The sequence below is a fragment of the Rhagoletis zephyria genome, unplaced genomic scaffold (assembly GCF_001687245.7).
Source record: "Rhagoletis zephyria isolate East Lansing unplaced genomic scaffold, Rhagoletis_zephyria_1.1 Rzeph_scaffold_02559, whole genome shotgun sequence".
NCBI lineage: Eukaryota > Metazoa > Arthropoda > Insecta > Diptera > Tephritidae > Rhagoletis > Rhagoletis zephyria.
Genome location: NW_016159643.1, coordinates 32,308 through 60,284, shown reverse-complemented (window position 1 = coordinate 60,284; position 27,977 = coordinate 32,308). Strand labels below are relative to the sequence as shown.

At 37.6% G+C, this 27,977-nt stretch overlaps 2 protein-coding genes across 2 annotated transcripts; one reads left to right on the top strand and one right to left on the bottom strand.

Annotated features, from left to right (window-relative positions):
- Positions 1-574: 574 nt before the first annotated feature.
- On the bottom strand, positions 575-1,437 carry LOC108367144 (uncharacterized protein C9orf85 homolog). The gene has a single exon (XM_017621732.1). The coding sequence runs from the start codon at positions 1,307-1,309 to the stop codon at positions 704-706; it is 606 nt and encodes a 201-aa protein (XP_017477221.1). The 5' UTR covers positions 1,310-1,437; the 3' UTR covers positions 575-703.
- Positions 1,438-3,086: 1,649 nt separating this feature from the next.
- On the top strand, positions 3,087-7,730 carry LOC108367142 (probable ATP-dependent RNA helicase YTHDC2). Its single transcript, XM_017621730.1, has 4 exons — positions 3,087-3,778; positions 3,834-4,041; positions 4,104-4,715; positions 4,777-7,730. Exons 1-4 carry the CDS (start codon positions 3,221-3,223, stop codon positions 6,726-6,728), a joined length of 3,330 nt encoding a protein of 1,109 aa, XP_017477219.1. The 5' UTR covers positions 3,087-3,220; the 3' UTR covers positions 6,729-7,730.
- The last annotated feature ends 20,247 nt before the right edge of the window (positions 7,731-27,977 follow it).

Here is a 27,977-nt window from a genome sequence, read left to right as displayed (position 1 = left end):
AAAAAAATTATGATTTTTTTTTTTAGTTTTTTAATATTTGGGCTTTAAGATATGAAAAATAATATAAATTAGATACATGAAGTGAAAGATAAATTAATTAGCTTTTTTTACACATTACTCTTTTTAATCGGTTATGTAGTTCAAAAAATATTAATATTTAAAAAATTTCAAAAATAACTTTCAACACTAAATATCTTGAAAACTAGAAGGCCCCTAAAAGTGGGCATATTTGAAAAGCGGAGAAGCCCAGTTTTCCCATGGCAAAGTCAAAATTTGTCTGTTGTTGTTGTCGTAATCTCCCCGGCGGTACTATCCATAGTACCCCGGCTCTACTTTGAAAGATATAGCTATTGGTTCCGTAATGGAAATATCAGCTCCCCCTTCACCATACACCAAAAAATTGTTGTACAAATAAGCAAACATTTCTCAAACTGGTCCTGAGTTTCTTAAACACCCGAATGAGGGCCCTTGATAGTTGTTCATAAACACAAAACGTTAAGCGCGAGTTTATGGCTCAACGTGGACATACTTTATTATGTACGCTCAATAACGTGGTTTATAAATAATAAACTTAATTTTATGAAATAAAATTTATTGTATGCAATCTACCAATGCTGAGAGACCCTATTTCAGATTGGGTTCACAAGTCAAACAACGTTCTAAAAACACACTTTAAAAGAACATCTTTTAAGGTGCTTATTATTTAAATAGTATAGTCGCTTTCAGACTCAATCTCGGATTCTAAACTATCACTGTCGTCATTTAACTTAAGCAGCTCAATCTTTTCCAGCAACTCTTCTCGAGTGCGCGGCAAATGCTTTTGAGACTCCAACTCTTCGTTGTCCTCTTCTAAAATTTCTTGACTCTTGCCTTTATTCATATAACGAATAAAAGCTCTTCTTTTACGTTCAGGCAAAGATTTTATAAGTCGATCCATTTCAACTTTCAACTTGACTTGTTCTTCTGTTGTGGGCTGAGATGGTTCAATTTTCACCTCTTCAGCATTTTTGAGGCACTTCGCGCAGACTCTTGCCTCCAGCGCGCAAGAACGGCAAAGCACATGGTACGCTTTTGTTATATTTCTCTGTTGACATCGAGTACAATTTTTCGGTTGAGACAATGGTTTATATTTCTTATATTTAATTTTCCATTCAATAACATCCTTGCAATGTTGGCAAACCTCAGAAACGTGTAGCGAATTCAATTTTTTTTGTTGATTTGTTTTATCGTGCAGATCGTTTTTAAAAGCAGAGCGATTTTTATGCTTTTGAGGCCTGGTTCTCGATGTGTTGCCGCGTTGCGTACTCATTTTTGAGTTGTATGCTTAGTTTTTCTAAAAACGCATGCGTTTTTTAATCAAAACATAGATTCTAATTCTCAAATAACAATCATACAAATGTATCGTATGTAAAAAATATCGATAACTCTCTTCGATGTTAAAGTCTGCATGCACGCTACCCATTCCCCATGATGCAATAATACAAGGTGGTATCAGTTGTGAAAGCTCGAAATTTTGCTTTTTTATAGTATATTCGCAATGAAATGAAATAAAATAAGATATAATACCTTTTTGAGAAAACAAAATGTGTATACTGAGAAAAATTTCAGCTATATTATTAGGCAAAGAATTGAAGAAAAGCAAAAACTCCATATAAAATGACGTACAAGAAATGGCTAAGAAATTTTCTTGAGTCAAATTTCCTTACGGCAGTACGCTGTTCTTAAGAAATTTACTACGCTTTCTACTACGGTTTTCTAAAGTTTTGTGTGAAAAAAGAGCACAAGGCAACCCAGGTTTGCAACAGAAATATATGCCCGTTCCATTATTTCTTGAGAAAAGAGTGAGGCAACAGGCTGTGAGGTATCAAAAATGTCAAAATTCCTTGGACACACACGAAATAATGACAATTTTTTCTTGACCGTTTTCTTGAGAGCTGCATACAGGGCTTAAGAAACGCTTTCCAGCAGAAATTAGTGATAATTTGTGATAATTATTTTAAGAAACAACCTTTTTGAATACTCTTCGAGGTAAAATCTGATCAGGGTTGATAATGAGAAGTACGAATGTTCGATGAATCGATTTCATTCATTGCATGTAAAAGCTATATGGCGATATATAGGGCTGAACAATATCGATATCGGAAAAATCGATGTTGAAAATCCTACTCCCAATTGAATAGAATGTTAGACCTGCTTGACAACTCACCTAATTGTGTTATTTCCATCTTGTATATTTACTGAGGATTAAAATGGCATGCCGGTCGACTCAAGCGATTTGTCAAACTTAAGAGCTAAATAAATCACACAAGCTGCTGATTAAACCTAATTTAGTATTTTTCCATACACTTTTATGTAGATGAAAAATAAATTTCAACTTAAATATCGATATTGCGGGTAAAGTATCGATGTCTTCGGTATATCCATCTTGGAATATCGATTCAAAAAATCGATTATCGCGCCATGAAATATCGATATTCAGAAAAATCGATACGATATCGAACATTCCTAATGAGAAGGATCATTCATTTTGCTGATTCAGAGTTGCACACAAAATTACTATGGAATGAAAAGGAGCAAACAACAAAGTGTGATCCAAACCCAGAGATCTACCACATTTTTTTGAAATCTACTAAATTTTTTTCCAGATTCCACACAGACCACATAGATTTTTTTTGATTCCGATCACTGATTCCAGTGCTATTTGAACTTGATCATGTGGTTCTTGGTTTTTTTGGGTTCTGATAATAATTCTATTTTCAGAATGTTTAACTTTTAGGAGTCTCGTCCTTAAGTTATTTGTTTTTGTTATTTATGGCCATATAACAATTATATTCAACAATATATCTTGCTCTTTATTATACTAAAATTCGTTTTTTTTTTGTAGATTATAATTAAAATGTTGCAATTTAGGTGAAACCTTGCAGAATTTTTTTAATTTTCGTACAAAGTTTGATCCAGAACCAGAGGTCTACACATTTTTTGAATTCTACACATTTTTTTGAAATCTAGCACATTTTTTTCCAGATTCTACCACACAAAAATTTAAGGTCCGATCACTGATTGTGGTTCATTCTGTGTGGTGAGAAATAAAATTTTATACAAAATTCATTCGGTGTAAACGCTTTGGCATATTGTTATAATTCCAAGTGAGAAAATTGCGAATTTAAATCATATATTAAGTATATTTGTTGCCACTTTGGCGTGGGAAACGCTTTAGAAAATGTTGACGTCAAGAAACCGAACTAGAAACAAACATTGTAATAAGGAAGTGAATCTACCTGAGGAGGACCGTTTACAATTACAGCAACGTATATCAGATTTTTTAGCCGGCTCCGATGTTGAGTTGGTTATTCCGGGATTGTCCAATGCCCAGCGCAAGTTTTTACACAAATACATTGCTAGACTTGGACTATTATCACGGAGTTATGGCTCGAAAGCAAGCCGGGTGCTTCATATTACACATCGCAAGCGTTTGACATCATTAGGATTTCTACATAAATTAGAATTGTCGTCGGTTAGTCGTTCTTTATTAGAGAAATCGTTACCATTTCTTGAAACACATACAAGTGAAACAAATCATATTCAACATCAGCAAAGCTCACGCCAGCAACTCGCAAAAAGGAATCGCATTCGGAGTGAGGCATTGTTACTTGGGCTTGGACCGCGTCTTGTGCCACCACGTGCCCATCGCATAAGTTCGGAACTCTATCGAGATAAACAAGAACTTCCTATATACTTATATCAAGAAGAAATACATAATATGTTGAAACAACATTCTGTAAGAAAAATATTATAACTATGAAATTTGAATAACTTTAGACTTATTTTTTCAGATCTTTATAATCAGTGGCGAAACTGGTTCAGGCAAAACCACACAAGTACCCCAATATATTTTAAATGATAGTATGCGCAAAAACCGGGCTTGTCGCATTGTAGTATCACAGCCTAGAAGAGTAGCTGCTGTTTCTGTTGCCCATAGAGTTGCGGAGGAACGTGGAGAACAAATCGGTAATACTGTGGGTTATCAAATACGATTGGAAAGTACGTAAGGTTTAATAAGAATATAAAACAATTATATGATTTAATTGAAGATTAATTTCAAGGTCGTGTTCAAAAAACTACCAACTTAATATATACTACCAGCGGTTGTCTCTTGCGCTCGATAATGGCTGACGCGAAAGATTTCTTTCGCAAAATAACTCATTTAATAATAGACGAAATTCATGAACGAGATAAGTACACCGATTTTACACTTATTACCATTAAAGAACATTTAAAACGAGATAAAGATCTCAAAGTAATTCTCATGTCTGCGACAATGGATATCAGTTTACTCTCGAAATACTTCAATGATTGTCCAGTTGTAAATGTGCCTGGACAAGGGTTTAATGTAAAAATATTTCATTTGGAAGACATACTTTATCGCACAGGATATCGAACGGCGCTGATGGAGAAATATTTGCGTTCGATGAGTGAAACGAATGCAGCACACTGTGCAAAAATGTATATAGAAGGTGAAAAACCTAGTTCTTATTCGAAGGAAAATCCTGTTATATTGAGTGATGTATTTTTGCAACAAGGGTTAGATGCCATTATAGATCAATGTTGCTTGGACAATTTCCGATCTGAGGATGAATTACTTGCCTTATTTGACCAAATACAGTATTTCATTGAAAGTGAGGGAATGCCTGTGGATGCCGCACACTCCCAAACAGGTGCACTCGTATGCGTACTTAAACCTAAAAACATACTTTTTACATATTGATTCTAATTTAGGTATTACTCCGCTTATGGCAGCTTGTAAATGCAACTATTCAAAATATGTCGAGCTATTTTTGTTTCATCAGGCCAGTGTCCGCCTTCGTGATGCGCGCGGTTTTACTGCGCTTGATTATGCTAAAATGCATTCGGATAACACTTGCATCAAAATTTTACAAAACTCGGATGTTGGTTATAAGGAGCAGTTTCAATTAAGCAAAGAAGTAGAAGATAAGCAGCGAATTTTATTTGCTTATCAGCAACAGTTCAACGACGAAAATGAAGTCGATCATGATCTCATTTTATCATTGTTGGAAGGTCTCTACCGGAGTCCTCATCCTGGTGCTATAATGGTCTTTTTACCGGGATACAATGATATAGTGCAGCAAAGAGATCTCATTCAAAGTACTCTTCCCGCCAATACATATCGAATTTGTATTCTGCATGGACAAATGGATTCACACGATCAATTTGAGGCTCTACAAAGACATACAGTGCGAAAGATAATACTTTCTACAAATATTGGTCAGACGTCAATAACAATACCCGATTTGGCTTACATCATCGATTCAGGGAAGGTTAAAATGAAAACTCATGACTCAATCACGGAATCATCACAACTGCAATCGGTGTGGATATCAAAAGCCGATGCAAACCAACGATCTGGTCGTGCTGGTCGAACACAGAATGGTGTGTGCTATCGTCTGTATTCCACGGCAACGTATGAGTATATGCCGAAGTTCTGCATTCCTGAATTTATGCGTATACCCCTAACCGAAATTTGTTTATATGCTAAGACGCTGGACCGTCAAAGCGACGTTGCAACTTATTTATCACGCGCGCTAAACCCTCCCTCAAGTGTGAGTGTGCAAAATGCTGTTAGAAAACTGCAAATGCTCGAAGTTTTTAACGACGATGAAAGTGTAACAGAATTAGGTCGCCATTTGGTAGAGATTCCTTTGGATGTACAACTGGGCAAATGTCTGCTATATGGAATTTTTTTTAAATGCTTCGACTCCATATTGACCATCGTTGCTTATCATTCGGTAAAAGATCCCTTCATTTTACCAACAGATCGCGCGGCCCAAGGTCATGCTTCTTTCCAACGAAAATCATTTGCTGGAAAAACATTTAGTGATCAGCTCGGAATACTTTCGTTGTATAAATCATATTGCTCGGTACGTAACAATAGGAAACGAGTCCGCGAGTTCTGTAGTAAATTCTATTTGTCGCAATCAGCTATGGAAATGTTTTTTGCAACACGGCGTCAAATATCTGATCTAACATCCCAAAAATTTCGGCTCGGACAACAGGCTTCTCTTTTCAATGAAGATTGGAATATGGTACGATATTGTTTGGTGGCCGGTTTTTATCCAAATGTGGCGGTTATTGATCGCCAACAGGGCTCGCTTATATCGGGAGCAGAGAAACAATTAATACTGCAGCGAACATCAGCATTGAATCCACCAGGCATGAAAAATTTAAAAGAATTTATTGACGAACTTCCTCACGACTGGTTGGTGTTTTTTGAGAAATCACGTGTGGCTAGTAAATGTTCAATAAATATGAATACGGTAGTTCCGCCAGTGGTAATTGCACTTCAGTGCGGGCGAGATTGTGTGTTGGATGAAGATACTTTGGATGAGTCTGAAATTTCAGATAACGAAGAATACATCTCTGAATTTCCAAAAGTGGAATCGGGAGAAAAACTAGATCTGGTGGAAAAGGTCGAAGCGATCTCCCTATCAAGATCTATTGATGGCAATAGTCGAAAAGCTATAATGTCTGTAGACAATTGGATCAAATTTGAATTACCTATTGATGACGCTAATATGCTTTTGCAACTGCGAAACCTAATAAAATCCCAATTCGAAATATTTTTGCACAGTGGGAATTTAACACAAACATCGACGTCAGTTTATCATGTACAAAAACTCCTCTATAGTTTAGAAAATGTTTTTCCAACATAAGTAATATATACAAATTTTGGCAGGCGGTTTTGACATCACAATTATTTGATATCAAGTTCCACTGCTGGACATGTGTGTAACGAATATTCAAAATTGTTAGCATGTTAGGTATATTGTAAAATGACATTTTAACTATATTGCCTTTTTGTTTCATATAACATATCTTAGGTACACATACATACATATTTTATTAAATGGTTCGGAAAGTAGATACTTTTAAATTTATTTCATATTTTTTTTCTTTATATGTCATTAATAAGTGGCCTTTAGTTGTATGGATAAAACTAAACGTGTCCAAATTCTCGGTTTCATCGCCCCGAAATATGTGAATAGACTAAAAACAACGAAATACAAAGTTTTGGAAGAATTGCGAATGATGTAGAAGGGGCTCACGGCCACTGAAATCCTCAATAATTAGGCTTTTAAGATGACGACCTACAAATAACTTATTATGAACCAAAGTTGGAAAGTTTAAATCATTTCTAAAATCTTTAGATTATTAGTTAAGTAAAATGGCTAAAATCAGAAAATCGCCCAACTAATAAAGTTGCCACCACTACTGGCCAATACCACGATTATACATAAGTATCTCTTCAGTAGGAAGATTTTTTACACAACAAAATACATGTACATTTTTGGTATTTGTACTGCTGCTATCACTTTATATTAATTCGACTTGATTTTTATCTTTGATCTCTATTTTTGGGGGATTTTGTTAAAATTTGTTGAATTTTTATAATTTTTGTACAAACTTTGAAATATGGATTTATATAGTGTGTGTTGTTGTTGTTGTTGTAGCAGCAGTACTCGTCCTCTGACTCGACAAGCCTGAGGCCGAGAAAGCGGGCAGCGTCTATAGGCGCGGTTCATAGTGCTTCTGGTGTCAGGGTCGTGGAGTTAGAGGCGCATGCGAAGAGGTGTTGGGTGTTGTGTGGACCTTGCCCGCATGCAGGGCATGTGTCTGCCACTTCTGGGTTCAGCCGGGAGAGATAGCTGTTTAATCTGTGGCACCACCCAGAACGGAGTTGTGCTAGGGTGCACCTGGTCTCTCTAGGCAGTTCGGCTTCGTCGATGTTGATGGGTGGCGGTCGACCACCTAGAACGATGTTGTCGTTTCTGGTGCTAAGACTCGACCTGACTGCATCGGTGTGTAGGTGGTTAAGCGCCGCTCTGTATTTCTCTGCGTCGAATGGGTGGTCTACGCACGGCTCGACGTCGGATTTCCAGTCGTGCAGGTGACGTCTGACATGTCGGGGAGGCGGTTCATTTCGAAGCAGGGCGTTATTGGGGTGATTTCCACGGTAACATCCCACGAGGAACTGCTTCGATAGCAACGTGTTGTGCTCTTTCACCGCCAGCATCTGGCTTTCTTTGTGGAGCTGATGCTCGGACTACATGAGATGGCAGCCTGTAGCCGTGCGTAGAGCTGCATTCTGGCAAGTTTGTAAGTTTTTCCACTGCGTATCGCTGGTACCCGCCGTCCACACTGGCGCTGCGTAGTTTGCCACCGACCGGCCGATTGCTTTATACGTGGTGAGTAGGGTTTCTTTGTCGGCTCCCCAAGTGCTGCCGGCTAGTGACTTGAGGACTTTGTTCCTAGCTCGCATCCTTTCGCAGGTGGCTGAGGCGTGCGCAGAAAAGGAGAATAGGCTGTCGAACGTGACTCCCAGGATTTTTGGGTGGTTGACCGTCGGTATTTTGTTGTCATCGACGTAAGNGCGCTGCGTAGTTTGCCACCGACCGGCCGATTGCTTTGTACGTGGTGAGTAGGGTTTCTTTGTCGGCTCCCCAAGTGCTGCCGGCTAGTGACTTGAGGACTTTGTTCCTAGCTCGCATCCTTTCGCAGGTGCCTGAGGCGTGCGCAGAAAAGGAGAATAGGCTGTCGAACGTGACTCCCAGGATTTTGGGGTGGTTGACCGTCGGTATTTTGTTGCCATCGACGTAAGCGTCCAGCTCTAGCCTAACTTCCTTTGTCCAGGTGGTGAACAGTGTGGCGGTGGATTTCGCGGCGGAGATAGTGAGGCTCCTGCCAGTGAAGAAATTTGGNTTGTTGTCATCGACGTAAACGTCCAGCTCTAGCCTAACTTCCTTTGTCCAGGTGGTGAACAGTGTGGCGGTGGATTTCGCGGCGGAGATGGTGAGGCTCCTGGCAGTGAAGAAATTTGCAAGATCGGTGAGATAGTCGCTGATTTTCCCGCATAGGCTGTCAATATTGGGGCCCGTCGCCATAATCGTGCAATCATCGGCGTAGCTCACCAAGTTAACTCCTGCTGGCGGCGGAGGGAGTTTCGCCATGTAGAGGTTGAACAGTGTCGGGGCGAGTACGCCGCCTTGGCGTTTCGGAATTCGACCGATGATTGGCGTCCACACAGATAGCTGGTTATCCACCGCTTCGTCCGATCCGGAAGCGACGAGTCCAGGACGTCTTGGCAAAGGATCGCGTGGTTTGCCGTGTCGAAGGCCTTCGACAGGTCCACCGCGACTAGGACCGTCCTATCACAGGGTCGACGTTGGTTCAGACCCTCGCTTATCTGTGTGGTGATGGCGTTTAATGCAGTGATTGAAAGCTGCAGTGATGTACTCGACTCCCACTGGTCCTAGCTGCCTGCGTCTCTTCTGGTGTAAAGCACGTTGGTGTGTCTCGGGGGCGGAGTTTGTGTGCTTTACGTAGCACACTGAGGCGGGCTTTGTCTCTCTCCGGGTGTGCAATAAACTGCCGGCTGAAAAAGCGCGCGCACGTCCGTGGGTCGCTATCGCCGAATTTAAGGGCAACGTTGTCCTTACGTTTCGCCGGATGGGAGAGAGATTTTACTGTCGTCCACAGTTTGCTAGCTCCGCTGGAGAGATTGCAGGTCTTGAGGTGCTCATTCCACGTTTTCCGCTTGTGTTCGTTAACCAGTTTGTTAATGTCCTTGTTGAGATCCTTGATACGGGGATCACCAGTATTAGACTGGCGGATTCGATCACGCTCGTCTGGATTTTGGCAATCCTACCGGCTGGTATGAAGCGGGCGGCTGCTGCGTTGATGATCCGGCGGATGTTGCGCTCAGCTTCGGGCGCGCATGTTGGTGGCGGAAGAGCATTGAATTTGCGGTCTGTGTGTTCCGGAAAACCGTCCCAGTTGGCCTTCTTGGTGTTCATATACGTACGGTCTTCGGATGTAACAAAATCTCTTGGGTGGTCTATAGCGACTACTATGGGCTGGTGGTCTGATGCGAGCGTGAGCACTGGTTGCCAACCAATGCAATTTATCAGACCCCCGCTTGCTATAGTGATATCTGGCGAGCTGTAGCAGTCACCCGCGACCCTGGTGGGGGCATCGTCGTTTACAGTGCAAAACGTTGAGTCGTGAATTTGTTCTGCGATTAGTGTACCCCGCTGGTCGTTGCCCAGGTTGGAGTGCCAGAGTTCGTGGTGCGCGTTAAAATCCCCGGTTTTCGCCTTCAAGTAGCGCACTTATGTTCGGGCGATACCCTGCTGGGCAGCTGGTGGCAGGTGGTATGTACACGTTGACGACTTCAAGCTCAGTATCTCCCGACTTGATTGCCACGCCTTGGTGCTCAATGAGTGTGTCGTTGGCGGCGATTCGGGGGGTAATGAGCCGGTATTGGATCGCGTTGTGCAATATAAAGGCGATGCCGCCTCCGGCGCCGCGAGGGCGGTCTCTTCGGATGACGTTGAACTCATCCTGACTCTGAAGGCTAGAGCCGGAGTGGAGTTTGGTTTCCTGGACCGCCGCGACTGAGATTTTGTTGCGCCTCATGAAGCTGACTATCTCAGCGATCTTGCTTTGTAGTCCGTTGCAATTGAACTGCAATAGTTTGATGGAGTTGGGCCTGGTGATGGTAATTCGCGGGGTGAGGGAGTACTGGCGCGCTGCCTGAACTGCTTGCTGTGCCTGTTGTGTTTGTTGCGGGTGTGGTGGTCCGACCGCTGGTGTTGTCACCGGTGTTGGTGCCGGTGTGGGTGTGACCGTGGGCCGCGGTTGTGGGATTGCCGCTGGCGTTGGCATTGGCACAGATGTAGGTGCAGGCGATTGGGGTTGTGTGGCAGCAGCGCAGCAGGATGCAGTGAAAGCAGCACTCCATTCGCGATGGTGTATGAGACGGAGTAGCGTTTCAGGTGGCACCCGTTGATGCATGCGTTGCATCTTACTGATGTGGTGTTTCGCCTTATCAGGTTGTGGCAGACGCTGCAGTACCATCTGCTTTGAGTGGATGTCCGGGGTTGTATGCTGGGAGTTGGTCCACTGGCTGTTGGTTGGGCGGGCGCTGTTTGTGTGGAATGCTGGGCTTGCTGTGGATTGTTGCAGCACGATGCAACAAAGTTAGCACTCCACTCTCTATGGTGCCGGAGGCCTGAGCATGCTTTCAGATGACACCAGTTATTGCAGCTGTTGCAACGGACTGAGGTGGATGAGTGGTGTAAATTTCGGTTGCAGACACTGCATGTCCGGGGTTTTGCTCTATGCCGGCGCGGACCAGTAGTATGCGGAGCAGACTTGCCGGTAGGTCATGCTCCCAGTGCGAAAAAATGGGGGGGGTTGCTGCTGGGGTAATGGTCCTTGGTCGGAGTGGGTGCTCCGAGTCAATCCGGTAACGTAGAACCGACCATCTTGGGATTGTGTGTGTTATATATTGCGCTAGACTTTTATACAAAAACATTAAACATCGAATAAACAAAGTAATATAGCCAAAACTGGTCAAAGTAAAAAGTTTCTATTATTTCTTCCACCACTGTATTATGAGTTGAGCGATTATTCAACCTTGAGTCATTTTCAATTACGCCCCTTACGTCATATGTGGGACACCAAAGATGAACAAATCATATTTTTTCCTGTATTTCAGTCGCTGTGAGCCATCTCCAAATATGCGTCAATACGTCCAAAACTTTTTACTTTGTATTTCGTAGTTGTTAGTCCAATCGGATATTTCAAAGGGTGTGACCGAGAATTCGAACGATCCCAAATAAAGGCCTCTCGAATGTGCACACTTACCAACCTTAAGAATGCTACAGAAAACTGATCTTCGTATGTAATGTAAAAGTGAATATCTCACATTTGCTGGATCGATTAAAATAAATGCGTAAAATACAAATACCTTTTGCAGTTTTCTTGCATGCAGGCAACTAGGTTATAAGTCTAGAATAAATACCAACCGTTTAGCTATGAAAAAACTAAAAATGTGGGTCGATAGATGCTGATTTCTACGACTCCACTTGGCGCAAGTAAAACATAAAGAATATATAAGACGTTAAAGTTAAATTTAAAATTTTTTTATAATATTTATATCTTATAAATTACATAAGCGTCTAAAAATTTATGTGTTTCTAATATTTTCCACAAGCGAAAAATTCAAAAGTCGAAACTTTTGCACACAATGCTAGAAAAATGTATATGGGTGTTTCCAGCGGAGAAAAAATAAAATTCATGTACATATGTACATATCTAATTTATTTTTGGGCCAATTTGGCTTATTTTTATTATATACTACATAGCCGGTCTCGGAGGCTTCGCCACATACATAAGTACATACATTTACGCATTTGGAGAAAGCAGGTGGCAACCCTATTAAAAAAATAAAGCCTTGTCGCACACCTAAGGCCAAGCTCTTTCATTTGACATCTTATGTTTTTAATGCAACGAACGGTGTTTAGACAGGCGGAAACTCTAAATATTAAGAAAAAAATAGATAAATAAAACTTTATTGCGAATCTGATATTATTAATAAAAAATGCCTTCCCGTATTATACATACATATATAAGGTAGTAATTTTTAGAAAATCGGCAACCCCACCAAAAAAGAAAAAATGAAAGCTTATTGCACATTCAAATACCATTTACTTTCACGTGGTACCTCATTTAAACCCGTTTATTTGACATTTCACTTTCTGTAATTTACCGAACGGATCTTATACGTTTTAAGACAGGTGGAAACCCTATAGAAATTCTCAATACTTAAGATAATACCCTATCGACACAGATAATAATAAAGAAAATCTCGTTCAGTAGTTTTCGAGATTAGCGTGGTCAAAAAATCTCGACTTCGCTTAATACTATGTCAGGATAAAAGAGTAACGTTTAAATAGGTGGCTAACCTACTCAAAAAAGAATTTTTTTGTACATGCGCATGTCATGCCCTTTCAGTTGGTATCTCATTGTTTTATCAAAATACGGTGAAGGTCTTATAATTTTTAACCAGGTGGCAACCTAATTAAAAAAAAGGAACAGTCCAGCGCCTTCGTCTTGGTCTGCAGGCTGCATCGGAGATACAGCCGCTAAGTTTAAACGTAGAATACGTGGTATGGTTAAGAGCATATCAAAGTCAAAAACTAAAGCGATATCGATAAGATAAGAAAAAAATATCGATAACAAAAGCGATAACAATATCGATAGCAAATTCGATAAAAACATCGATGAAAATATCGATACCAAAATCGATAACAATATCGATAGCAAAATCGATAACAAAATCGATAAAAATATCGATAACAAAATCGATAAGTAAATCGTTACAAAATCGATAACAAAATCAATCAAAAAATCAATTATAAGATCGATAACAAACTGGATAACAAAATCGATTACAAAATCAATAACAAAATCGATAACAAGGTCGATAAAAACATCATACATACATACATGTGTTCATACATATATGTATGTACATATATAATATGTATAGACATATGTACATAATATAATCCACATTAACTGCAATCAACATATGTACGTATGTATGTATTTACATAGNGTACTACATACGCTGCGATTAGGTTGTAAATATTGCGCCTTCTGTTTATTAAAAGCCGAAATATGTACTTACGCATACATATGTACATACCTTTTGTCTCCTTCCCTCACTTCCAACACATGCACGTGTTTGCAAAATGATGACGAAGTGATTTTGTATGGGAAGTCATTTATGCCCATATGTTTGAATCAAATAAACATACTTAGAAGATATCAACCAGAACTTCCCATATACCAAACGAAAGGAATGCTCTTGAATTTTTGATTAAAGAAAACAAAAAAAACCAAATCATTCGAGCGGTTTTCGAGCATTTTGGTAATAAAAAAAAATTTAAAATTTTTTCAACAATTTTTTGCTTTAAAATGCTCAATATTTGTTGAATTTATATAAAATCTGTACACGATAATATTTCTATTGCTCCAAGCAATCTATATCCCGAAAATGAAAGTTATATCTGCAAATTATAAGTTGCTGGAGCACTTTAAAGGCTCAAAATTGACCCCAAAATAAGTCAATATTTACCGTTGTTTCTAGGACAGACACCGAATCGGTTACTTACAGAAATATATCTGTCGATAGGTTCGGAATTTTATCTTTGAAATGCCATACCTTTCTTTGAAATCGCTTCATTAGTTCTCGTGCAATACGCGTTTTCGTGAATCTTTAAAAATTACAACTACAACATTTCAACGTTGAATGTGGAGGGCAGCTGGATGACTTTGGCTTCGGAGTCTCGTCCCTGTATTTCTGTTTCTGTAGAGGCTTTGCTGCCTTTTGCTCGCGTACGCCGTCACAATCTGCTCCTCGATTTGGTTTGCGAACTGATAGTTTCTGGCAAATTAATTAATAATACAAAAAATCTTTGCGCATTTTCATTTGACCACTCATTATTTCGTATTTATCCATCGATTTTCTTCATCAGTAACTTAACTTTTTTGTAACAGAACAGGCTTTAGTAAAAATACAAAACTAACAAAAACTAATTTTTTTTCTTTTTTTCTATTAAAGTTTGATTTTATTCATTTTTTTCATTAAAAAATATAAAAAAAACTGGAAGGATTAATTAATTTGTCAGAAACTATCAGTGCTAACGGAAAGTGATGTATGTACGGTTCATGGAGAATTTCATTGGCTTTCATTTGCCGTATTTTATATTATAATTTGGTTCGTAAGATATACGCCATTGAAAGGAAGCAATTTTTGCTTTAAGGTGAATAACGGTAAATTGCAAATATCTCGAAAATCCATAGAAAAAAAAAATTTACTCGATTTTCGGGATCACCGCGCAATTATACATAGAACCTCAATCGAAAATGTTGAGCACACCTTATTTGCATTGGATTTAAGCTAGTACCTTATTTTCAGGAACTACGCATTCTAATACTGCTTGTCAGTGAAAAGTTAAGGAATCGTACAATCCTGGACTAAAGCTTAAGGAGACCATAGCCCTTATTCCTGAAGAAATGTAAGCCGTCTAACTTCTTCTTGTGAACAACACTACAATTTAAGTTCTACCACAAATTTCATTTGAATTTTTCAGAGCACTAGGCGCTGGGTATACGGCCTCAGCGCTCCGGGAGACTGCGCAGGAGATCGCCCATGTGATACGTTATCGGATATCAATGTCTTAATCGAGCGAATCGACAACATCAAGACGATTCCAACGTATATACATACATACGTATGAAGAGGCGTACCGAAGGAGGTTTTTGGAGGGTTAAACCCCTCCTCCCAGTGTCTTCTATTTTCATGCATTTAACAAGCCGAATATACCTCACCACTTAAGATTTTGCATGTATTTACAATTTTTTCAATTCCTACAGCACCCAGGTTTTTGAAATTCAGCACGCTGATATCTTACATACGTACATATATATGTTCATTAGGTTGCATTACTCCCAATCAAAAATATACCGGTACTGTGCTTCCATTGCAATTTTAAAATCTATTATATTCAAAGACGTCCACCAAAACATTTCGGAAAAATATTAAGGTTTACGTGAGCTGGACCAATTTGAAAATACCTCCAAAAATGGAGTTTTTATAAATTCAAATAGATTCTTAAAGAATGTTTTGACAAAACAGATTAAGATTAAAAATCTGCATAAATATATTAAAAAAAATAAACTCTTTCCAAAGGTTGGTATAAGAAAAACTGGAATAGCTGGACCAAAACTATTCCGATTTAAACTTATAAGATATCATTGGAAAGGTATTTTCGCTTTTTATTTCTTTGCATAAAACTCATACAAAGTTGAGTTAAGATGTTAGGTTGGGTAAGGTGGCAGCCCCGTGTAACCGGAGCTCACTTAGACAACGTAAGATTGTAGTTTGTGATACCACAATTTAGAACAGCCTCCTAAACTTTAACGTTAAAAGGCTCCGAGCCGATTATGTATTTACGAATACGGTTGATCTCAATGCCCCAGAGCTCCTCGGGGCTATTTAGAAAGTGGGACCCAAAGTACTTCAACCTTAGCCTCGCAAACGCTGGACACCTAAGAAGGTAGTGTTGAGGAGATTCTACCTCGTCCACTTCCAGGCAATTGCGACATAAGGGGTCCGGTAGAATGTTCAGCATTACTGCGTGAATACCGATAGGACAGTGACCCGATAGGACAGTGAGTGGGAGGAGTGCCCTCGACCACCCCCGCTGAGCTGACATGAGGCCCATCTATCCAGGAGTGTACCGCAAGTGATCAGTGGCACCCTCAGCCGCTCTTTATCCGGTGATAACGTTTCACAGGTTCCTTCCCTGGCCAGGGCGCCATAAAACGTAATTGGTTTGACTACGGTCTCGTAGAGCCAATATACAACTTTAGGCGATATGCCCCATCTCTTACCAATAGCACCCCTACTGCAATACAAGGCCAATGATGCCTGTCTTGCCCTTTCCTCGAAGTTTGGCCCCCACGAAAACTTCCTGTCTAGGATCAAGCCCAAGTCCTTGACCCTGTCAGACAGCTGTAAGCGCAGACCTCCAACCGAGGGAAGAACAGCAGCGAGGATTTTATATTTTCTTGAGAATAAGACCAGTTCTGTCTTACTCGGGTTAACGGCGAGGCCACTTTTAGCTGCCCAGTTAGTAACTATGTAAAGGTGCCGTTGGGGCAGTTCATACAGCATGTTAGTTTTAACTTGGAGTGCAACATCAATCTGCATTGGCAATTACCCGACATCCGTGTTTCTCCAGCTCCACTAGTAGCTCATTCACCACGACGACCCAGAATAGGGGTGAGAGAACCCCACCTTGCGGGGTGCCCCTGCTCACCTTGCGAGGCAAGCAGGCGCTGCCCCAGACGGCTATTACAGTTCTGTCACGCAGCAAATTTTCGATGAGCCTAATGAGACTGATCTCAACGCCAAGCTTATCTAACGACTTAGATATTGGGTCCGGAAGGAAATTTTTAGAAGCCCCCTCGATATCGAGGAAGGCTCCTGCGGCAAAGTCCTTGTGAGTAAAGGCTTCCTCTATACACTTCACAATTGTATGCAGAGCAGTATCTACCGACCTTTCTTTACAATAAGCATGCTGAGGTCTAGATAGGCGATGTCGAGGAATCATGCTTCTTAAGATCCGAGGGGATTTTTTTTTTCAAAGGGTTCTTTAAGAAATTATTTTTATTCATAAAAAACCCCATTTTTGGAGTTTTTTCAAAGCGGTCCAGTTCGCGTAAATCTTAATATTTTTCCGAAATATTTTGGTGGACGTTTTCAAATGTGAAAGATTTTGTTGCTTTTTTGGTGTTGCAGTCTAATGTACATATATATATTAGGGCATTACGCAGTGGAATTTTGTTCAGTTAAGAGAAGTACACTTTTNTCCGTGTTTCTCCAGCTCCACTAGTAGCTCATTCACCACGACGACCCAGAATAGGGGTGAGAGAACCCCACCTTGCGGGGTGCCCCTGCTCACCTTGCGAGGCAAGCAGGCGCTGCCCCAGACGGCTATTACAGTTCTGTCACGCAGCAAATTTTCGATGAGCCTAATGAGACTGATCTCAACGCCAAGCTTATCTAACGACTTAGATATTGGGTCCGGAAGGAAATTTTTAGAAGCCCCCTCGATATCGAGGAAGGCTCCTGCGGCAAAGTCCTTGTGAGTAAAGGCTTCCTCTATACACTTCACAATTGTATGCAGAGCAGTATCTACCGACCTTTCTTTACAATAAGCATGCTGAGGTCTAGATAGGCGATGTCGAGGAATCATGCTTCTTAAGATCCGAGGGGATTTTTTTTTTCAAAGGGTTCTTTAAGAAATTATTTTTATTCATAAAAAACCCCATTTTTGGAGTTTTTTCAAAGCGGTCCAGTTCGCGTAAATCTTAATATTTTTCCGAAATATTTTGGTGGACGTCTTCAAATGTAAAAGATTTTGTAGCTTTTTTGATGTTGCAGTCTAATGTACATATATATATTAGGGCATTACGCAGTGGAATTTTGTTCAGTTAAGAGAAGTACACTTTTGGACAAATATCGAGCCCTAACCGCCAAAATAACGTAAGCGACATTTTTTTCGAAATTTTATTTTTGATGCAGAAATGCATCTAGATGCTCTAGGAATATTTCTGCATCAAAAATAACATTTAGAAAAAAATTACGCTTACGTTATTTTGGCGGTTAGGGTTCGATATGATTCGTCATTTAAAAGTTTTTAAATGCTTTGAATATTTTTTTATAAAACGGCTTATACTGAGCTAGTACCCGTTTCATTTTTTGCTGCATATGTTTAATGGAAAATAAGTCAAGGGGATTTCCCAGACGATTCATTCCTTTAATACAAAGGTTTAGAAAAATTGTTTTCACATGTCAGCAAGATAAAAAACTACAAGAAAAATATGTTGATTTCAGCGCTGCTTTGATTTTGTATGTTGCCGTCAAACAAGAATTGGAAATGAAGCTTCAAATGCTATGTTGTTAACAAACTATTTACAGAAGTAGAAACATTTTGTGTAACTCACGTCCAGTGTTGCCGTTTTGATCCATATACTTCAAAAGTGATACGTGTTTCTGCAAATTTTTGGAAGATAGCTCATTTTTTCGCGAGGTAAAAATTTTTAAAGAGAAAATATTTAAATATTTTATTAGCTTTTAAATTGTGATCGAAAATATTGAAACGTTTTCGGGTCAAATAAGCTTAAAGAAAAATGCTTTAAATGACCAATGTATAAAGAGCTGACTCTTTCATTTTTAATTTACTTTACTTGCCTCATAAATACTTAGCTCTGCAGGTGCAGAGCGTATATTTTCAGATTTAAAATTGATCCAATATGAAAAGAGAAATATAATTTCATTACAAACTGTGGAGAATATGACGGGGCATTTTCATAGTAAAAATAAAGTCGACAAAGAAAGCAATCTCAGATTTTTGACATAATTTCCAACGAGTTTAACGTGGCGAAGGCATTTTTTGTGCCTCAATACCCTCAGATCCGCACCGTCCGTTCGAAAGTGAGGTACCAAATTAAAGGGCCAGACGTACTGATTTTATCAGTACAGTGATGATTTTTCAACTCCTGTAATTTGATAATTAACATAAATGATTGACAGCTAACAGTTTTAAGTATGTATGTATGTACATATGTTTGAATTACAGTTTCTATTAAATCTATACATACATATATATTTGTCTCTATACAAGATTAAAAACAAAAATATAGTCTTCAATAGATTGTCACATTGTGTAAAATATTTTTCTTCATGTATGTACATACATACATATGTATGTGAATGCGAATTACATGATTTTTCGGTTATTGACAATAATAAGAAGCAAAGCTATGGAACCAAATAGCATTTTTTTAAGGTTTTTTCTAACTTGATACTTTGATATTTAAATAAAAAACTTATGACACATTTGATCCATTTCTTGTTTCTTTTACGATAAATTTTTTCATGCCGTCGTGGCAACACTGGTAGTGATACACACTATGTACAAGATTACTTTCGCATAAATGTATTTATTCCCTTATTGAACGCTGACATAATTTCCATATCTTTATGGTTCTGCTTGTTTTTTTTTTATATTGAAACGACTGGGTAGAACCCCCATAGCTCATTTCTGGGTACATCCCGGTATGCATGTATAAACATGCACACATATATGTTTACATATATTTTAGTTTAAATTCGCTAAATTTTGACAGTTACGTAGTAGTAGGGGTTGTTTGGAAATTCTTTATTGAGCTGAACTCATTCTCGATAAAAACTTCTAAACAATACCACTCTCTGACTGACAAAATGTACAAATCGTGTGCTCCCAACTTAATGTTTATGCATACGCTTATTGTGTAGAGTAAGAAAAAAAAAATGGTTATTGCACAGATTTACTTACATTCTTCACCACCCCTGTTTGCGATTTGTTTAATAATTTATCGAGCCACTAACAAAGTACATATGTACACACGAACCACACAAATCAAATCATTAGTTTAAAATACTTTTGGATATTCGTAGAAGTCAAAAAACTGAATTCGAGAAAAAATTTTCACTTAAAACTTAAAATTTTTTGGTGTCACTTCAGCCCATTATCCAAGTCTATCATCAACTTGATGCTCCGTCAGAGGACAAACAACTAAACATAACTAAATTGCAGTTGACGTAAATTAAGGTATTTTAACAGCTGATGAAGAGAAAGAAGAAAGCACAAGTACGCCACGGTGAGTGGGAATCACTGAAAGATTGGATGCATATGTTGTATAAACAAACAAACTTACACAAGTATTGCGACTCCATATGTGCATACATAAGTACATATATATATATACCAATTTTTTATTTGAGCGCACTTTTTAAAAGAGAAAAGTCTAAAACCATATATTAAAAACGGTACATCGTTTGTATTAGTTTATCATATTCTTTTGTTGTATAAGCACAAATGTACATATATACATACATACACATATATGTATATAAAGTAATATTTGGCTTTGAAGAAAATTCACCATGACAAAGAAAGCTTTGAAAGAAATTTAACTAGTGAAAAGTTGTATATGTGTATATGTACATACATATAAATATGTATATATGTATATGCAACATTTTAATATAAATAAATTACATGCACAAATATCGAGCCCTAACCGCCAAAATAACGTAAGCGACATTTTTTTCAAAATTTTATTTTTGATGCAGAAGTATTCCTAGAGCATCTAGATGCATTTCTGCATCAAAAATAACATTTCGAAAAAAATTTCGCTTATGTTATTTTGGCGGTTAGGGCTCGATATGGTAAATGTGCGTGAGTTTTAAGTTTTTTAAATTGCTGTTTTGGTGAAGCATGAATACCTACTCTCACTTATGTTGTGCACAGAGAAAAATATGGATGCTAAAATTATTAAATATTATTATTAGGTTATCCTATGAATAAGTTCTGCACGAAGGGATATAGATAGAAGAATGAAATATAGAAAATAGAGAAATTGTATTCTGGGCATTCTGGGTATAATGCGTGAATGCCACGTAAATCATATAAACCAGGGCTGCAGTTCAGTGGTTCGAACTACTTAGAAAAACTTGTACCAGTAAAAGCACAAGTATTATCTCTGAACAGCGGTTAAAGTTTTTACAAATATAACAAATAATTTTTAAGCAAAAAACAAAACCAACTTTAATTCTTATTCAAAAAGTTAAAGTGTACCGTTAATTTCTCAATGATCCAATGATCGGATCTGAGCCAACCCAGCAAAAAACACGATTACCATAGAAACGAAAGTGGAAACGAGCTAGGCGATGGGAATCGCTTACCCTTTCGCTTCAAGAAGGCCTTATTTTAACATGGGCATGTCATTGGAGGTAAGCCCTTACCCGCAGCATTACCTTCAAACGAAGGGAGAACGCATGGATAAACAGAATCCAGAGAAGCGAACAAAGAATGCCTTACAGAGAAACTAATGTAGAATGCCTAGATAAGTACATACTTATTTATATTAAATTGAAATCAGAAAATGTCTTAAAAGATTAAAATTAATTAAAATTTTTATAAATCAGCTTTTATACATACATATGTATTTATTTAGGTATTTAGATTTTCTTAAAAATCGGTATGTACATACATGCATATTTAACTAAGCTTAAAATTGTACTTCCTCACTCTTGTACTTCACTTCATTGACTGACTTCAACTTCGCTGCAAATTGAACAAAGCAAAACATGATTTTTATGCGAGACAAATTTCCACAGAAAGTAACGGTAGAAAAAGAATTTTTGGATATTCATTCTATTTTTCAGCTGACTACGATGCAGCATTCTACTTTGCATTCTCCGAAATGAAGCAAAGAAGCGAAATAAAAAAAATATTGTAGGACATTCTACTTTGCATTCCCGGAAATTAAGCAAAGAAGCGAGACAAATAAAATATTGTAGGACATTCTACTTTGCATTTCCGGAAATGAAGCAAAGAAACGAATTAAAAAAGAAATATTATAGGACATTCTACTTTGCATTCCCCGAAATCAAACAAAGAAGCGAAACAAATAAAATATTGTTGGACATTCTACTTTGCATTACCGGCAATGCCTAAAAGAAGCGGAAAAATTCGAAGGCATTATAACGCTATGCCTTCTAGAACACGTTACCACTAAAAGCGATTACCGATTTTTTGCTGGGAAATTAGAATGGGACCAGCTTTCCTTTAACAAAAGAGTTAAGAAATCGCCTGACGTGGTGCAATGCTATGCGTACGGTGATCATATTTATGGTAGCCGAGTACGGGACAAAAAATAACGTTGCCAAATGTTCTTCACATAAGCTGGAGGATTTTAAAACTTTTTTCAACGGATTATTTTCAGCTCCACTTCCTTTCCATCTTTGAGAACTTCTTTACTGTTGCAACATTCTCATGGTAGCCTTCTTATTTGGAGTTTCTCATGTTGAAGACACAATCTCTCATACAGTCAGCAAACATTTTTTTTTGACGTAGTATCGCCTCTCTTCACAAAATCTGCAAATTACCACACCACGACACATTGGACAGGTAATAGTGCCCAACAGCAAGCTGTGTGTATTTTGTTGTTGTTGGTTTGAAATCCATATACGACAATAAAGTGTGCAATTTTTGAGTAAAATGTAAAACAAAAATGACCATTTAAAAACGACTTTTGTCGAATCAGCTGCTCTGCTGCTGCCACTTGTTCAAAATGCCTTGCTGCATACAGAATATTCAAAGTGAAATGGGTTGAAAAAAACCTTTGAAAAGCTAAATACTTGTAAAATTTCTTTTATAAATTTTAACAATAATCTTTAACTAATTTCGATTCATACTCACATATACCCATTTTTTCTAGGCGAAATTATAATTTCAGAAACCACGTTTATATATGCTCCTCGATTCGAATCAAAAGCGTCCAGATAAAAAAAAAAAAACTGGTTCAAAGAGATGTCAGTTTTATGAGCTGTTAAGGCGCAAAATACCGAATACGGGACAAATACGGGACACTAAAAGAGATACAGAATATTTAGCGTCCCGTATGAAATAAATAAATTACCGGGACAATTGACGCAAAAAGAGGGCTGTCCCGTAAAATACAGGCCGGATGGTCGTCACCGTAGTTATACGGTAACATTTATAAAAAAAAAAATCCGACGAATTGATAAACGTCTCCTTTTTTTGAAGTCGGCTAAAAACAAAAGGCTTTGTTATTGAAATTAAATTCAAATACCTAATAATAAACATTGGTGAAATATTTAATAAAACTTTGCTTTATATTTCAAAGACCTTTTCATAAGGAAGTGAAGCCAGAAAGTACTTCTGTTATTTAAATGGTTTGTAATACACACCAATGTGAAATTAAAAAAAAATATTAATACACTTATTTAAGGTTTTCCATAAAAAAAAATGTAAGCAGTTTTACTAGTAAAATGCTTGAGTCTATTTTCATTTCGTGGTTCTGTTCGTAGCCTAGAAAAAGCCGTAAATTTTGTATAGAAAAGTTCTTGATTTGTAATTTGTACGAGAATTAGGGTACGTCCCTTCATCTCGTTTTGTAACATCTTTCACACAACTAACAATAATAATAATAATAATTTTAGTACCCATATTTTTCTCTGTGCACAACATAAGTGAGAGTAGGTATTAATGCTTCACCAAAATAGCAATTTAAAATACTTAAAACTCACGCACAACTTGTGACTTGGAATCCATTTTGCATATATGCGTACATATGTATATCATCCTACAATTGTTTGTAACTCCTTTTGTGTGAATTGATTTAAAAATGCGAAAACTGCACACAGATTAAACTGAATCCGAATATATTTTGTGTATTTTTGATTCAAGAAAGCCTTCTTTCTACCCTTAGTTAATTTTAGACAAAGTTCGTGCTTTAAGTCTTTTGTATTAAATCTCAAATTATGGCAGCACTGAATTTTGTAGGTTGTAATGAAGATACAATTCTTTTCATGTTTTGGCGTTTTCGTACGCAAAAAATTTGCAAAGTACGGGAAATTGATAGAGCGAAAAATTACAGTTGAAGTTGCAAGTTTTTACTGGATTTCACTGGATAAATTTTTACTTGTAAGAAATTGCCAGTACGAAAAAGAGCTGATCGCACGTTGCTGGATGGAATTTAAACAAATAATAATTGCTGCGAATAAACAACCAATTTATCAGCTGTTGATGAAACTTGCAAATTATTACTGGAAAAGCGTTCACGTACTTTTTTGCAAATTTTTTTCTATGAGAGCGAATTCTTAGAAATAAAGTTACTGGAGAGTTGCTGGCAAGTTACTGCTGGGGGTGTAAAATTTTCATTTATTGCCCATGGTCATTGACATTAATTCCCTTAAAGTCTTCTTTCACGATATCTATTTGCATCTGTTAATGTGACTTTTTCGATACCTTTGTATATAATTGCATATGCCTGTCAAATTGACAGTCTTTATTTAACTATTTAAAATTACGTTCTTTGAAAAGCAAATAAACCAAAACAGATGATTCTGTCTGTATACCAACTGAACATAGAAACATTTCTATTTCGTATTTACATAGGTGCATCTGCTTTGTACAGAAGCAAATCTAATTTGTCTTTACACGATATGTATGTCCATTTCGATATGTATGTAAGACTGCGCCAATCGAGCTGAGAGCAACTGGCCGTGACGTCAAAATATACCAGAATGAGAGAGCAAGACGAACTCGACAAGAAAAAGAAGAAGCATCGAACAAAAGGCAGTATTGCCAAGTTTTGAATTTGAAAAAGCACCAAATTTTTATTGGTGTATTTTATGGACTTTATATGAATACATAAGTTTATTGTAAGGATGCCGATTCAAATTAATAAAAATCAATGTTTCTCGCACAACGGTCGATTTCTTCTGGCATGATTGTCACTGTGCCATGATTTTGCTTAAATTTTTGTAAAATTGCTTAGCAAACTTACGATTGCTATAAATTTTGCTTCCATTTTTTTACGATTTTCTAATTTGAAGTCTTCAAACTAAAAACAAAAGCACCAAAAACGCACCAAGCACAAAACTTAAAAATGTTTGCGTTTTGAATACCCACTAAATTTGGTGCGAAAAGCATAAAGTTGGCAACAGTGAATGTAAACAAAAGTATATTATGACGTCAGCGATGGGGTGGATGCTGTCAAATCGACGAAGAGAGGGTTAGCGGTCCGCGAATGGCGCGACCTTTATTTTCTGGATCGTGTAAATGGTTACATGCACACATGCAAATACATACATATCGTGTAAGAACACTTTTACAAAAGTGAATTTATGCGCAATTGACATTAATTCCGTTGACATTATTGGACGTCACCTATTTTTTTCATGACCTGCTATATTCACTGATGCTAACGCGTAAATAGGGTATAAGTTTTCATTTTCAGCTTAAACTTCATACTTCATCCTCCTTTCCTCATACTAAACTAACAACGGAGGAAGCAATTTCGCATAATTGGAGTACTAACTTACTTAAGGCTCAGTTAGTCGAGACTTGACTTAACTTGCGGAAGCAATCGTCAACTCAGCCAGAAGCGAAAGCCTTTTTTTGTTGTATTTTCCTTTTCGGCCGATTGCCACATTGCCGCCTAAGCCACATCAAAAAATTAGTGAACAAAAATATATTGCGTTGCCCAATAGGTAAACTAAGCCTAGACTAACTGAGCCTTTGCAGTTCGGTCGAAAGAACAAACTTTTTAAGTGACCCGCTAAAAACTGTAAAATCGCGTTGTTTGCTGTAAGTTTCTTATTTGACGTTAGATTTTTAAAATCTCTGTGTCGAGGAAGAGGTATCGCTCAGGACCCCTAAATGGTATCGGTCTTAAAAACCTATTTGATTTATAATAATAATAACAGATTGGCGCTTACACAATATGCTAGTGTTTGGCCGAGCTTCCCCTCCGATTTCAATCACGTAACACGTTATGTATTTGGTTTGGCTAAATTTGATCACATTTCTAGTAGGAGATCTCGCGTATTGGGCTTTGAGATATCTGAGCACTTGAAAGCAATGAATTGTATTTTTCTATTCCGTTTAATGTCGGATAAGCTACTTAGCTATCTGTATAATAGCTAACCTTTCTAAAATCTGCACGTATAAGTGACTTAATTGTAACTAGATATAATTTATCTTAACTCTGCAAGACTATTTTTTGTCAACGCCACGAGTTTATGGAATTCTATTCCAGCTGCTACTCGCTGCAGTTTAAACAAGGGCAACTTTGGGAATCCGTTTTTTTCGTACTTTCATAAAAAATTTTTTGCGCTCTGAGTAGTGGTGGCAAAATAAATTTAATAATCGATTAATCGGTTAATTGATTAATCAAAAGCATTCGATTAATAATTGCAATTAATCGTAAGAAATTAACCGATTAATCGGTCGTTTCGATTAAAATCGAAAATTAATAAAAACCATTTACATAAGCTATACAAATTTACAGTAGTGCGCAAACCATCAGATGTAAAGTAGTGTACCATCGTTATACACCCCGTGTCGAAATTATAAGCGCACCACAACAATTTTTTTTTGTTATTTAATTTTAGTATTTTTTTTAAGAGCAGCTTATTCTTTAGCAAAAATCGTCTAAATATAAATATATCAAACTTTGTGCAATAAAAAATAAAATCAGCAAAAGTTCAAGCTTTTGTGCCCGGAAAAAAGTCCGGGCTGTTTCGGGCAAGAAGAAGAAGACATTTACGATCCAAAAGTGGAACGTATCCGCTCTCTATTACCCATTTTTCTAGCGTAAGGAAAGCTTTCCGGGCTGTTTTCGGCACCCGCGAGATCCCGCGGGCTCGTGTGGGACAAATCTATTATAAGTGTTAAAATAAAATTGCCACACGCACAACGGTTTTTTTTTTGTCATATATAGTGATTCGGCTTAGTGTGCGTCCATATGTACATACATATACATACATAACGTTCCTAAAATCTTACGCATTTAGTACCTACTATTTTGCCTTTATTAATTTACTTAACACATACGTCCATACATGCCTACTATATTACTTAAATTTATATGCATGTTATTTTTATATTCGTATATGTATATAGATACATACATACATATGTATGTGTGCATGGATTTTCATAAATAGAATGAATTTAGTGAAGTAATTGTAACAAAGCTATTAAGTTCAATGCAATCGTCTACAAGTATTTATGTATGTATATGTTTACCTTTGCGTAAAAGAAAAATACTTGAAAATCTGTCTAAAATCTGTTATTTTCGCAGTTTGGTAATTGTGGTGCCTACTTGTGCTCAGAATGAATGGTAGAATGGCTAACAAGTTTGTCAAGGTTATTCGTAGTTTCTCTAAAGTTTATTGCGCTTTTTAACAGTTTATGCGTAGCCTAATAGTCGTTTTGCAAGAATCTGAATAACTCGTGTAAAATGTCCAATTAGCATTTTCAGTGCTTTTACGAACTGAAGGGTCGAATTCTTTACCAATTACTTGTGTACTTGTATGTATGTTGTATGTAGTTATGTGTTGTACTTAAATAGGTTATAAAAGAATCAATCGTCTGATAAGTAAATATAAATTTAGATTAATGCACAATTTCTGTCCAGAATATTTAGTAACAAGTGGGACCATAAATTGCGCGGATTGGATAATCTAAAGTGGTTATTAAATTCTTAAAATATTTGTGCTTGCTTCGCACAGTGGGAATAGTTTTCCAATGTAGTGCGCTTTTAATAATATTTATGTAATTGAAGTTTCTCTAGGAGAAAGCAAACAAATCTTGATCTCAAATATGATGTACATACCAGGGCGTCTACGGGTTTTGAACCGGATTAACCGTTTTTTTATACTAATTAACTGAACCACTTTTTTATAAAGCTAATGTTCGCTGTGGTGTAGTGGTTAGCAGTGCGCGCTACGATTCCGCAGGGCCTGGGTTCAACACCGGTTCAACCCAACATCAAAAGAAAAAACAGCTTCTCATAAAAATACAATCGCCGTTCAGAGTCGGTGTAAATCTGTAGGTCCATCCCCTACGCCACAAATCGGAGGAGAAGATCGGCCGAACGCTAACATATGTATGTATGTA

Bases quoted from the DNA above. Each gene is read 5' to 3' on its own strand.
- LOC108367144 (XM_017621732.1), bottom strand. From the start codon at position 1,309: ATGAGTACGCAACGCGGCAACACATCGAGAACCAGGCCTCAAAAGCAT.
- LOC108367142 (XM_017621730.1), top strand. From the start codon at position 3,221: ATGTTGACGTCAAGAAACCGAACTAGAAACAAACATTGTAATAAGGAA. The intron at 4,042-4,103 runs GTACGTAAGGTT...ATTAATTTCAAG, and splicing joins TTATCAAATACGATTGGAAA to GTCGTGTTCAAAAAACTACC. The intron at 4,716-4,776 runs GTGCACTCGTAT...ATTCTAATTTAG, and splicing joins TGCCGCACACTCCCAAACAG to GTATTACTCCGCTTATGGCA.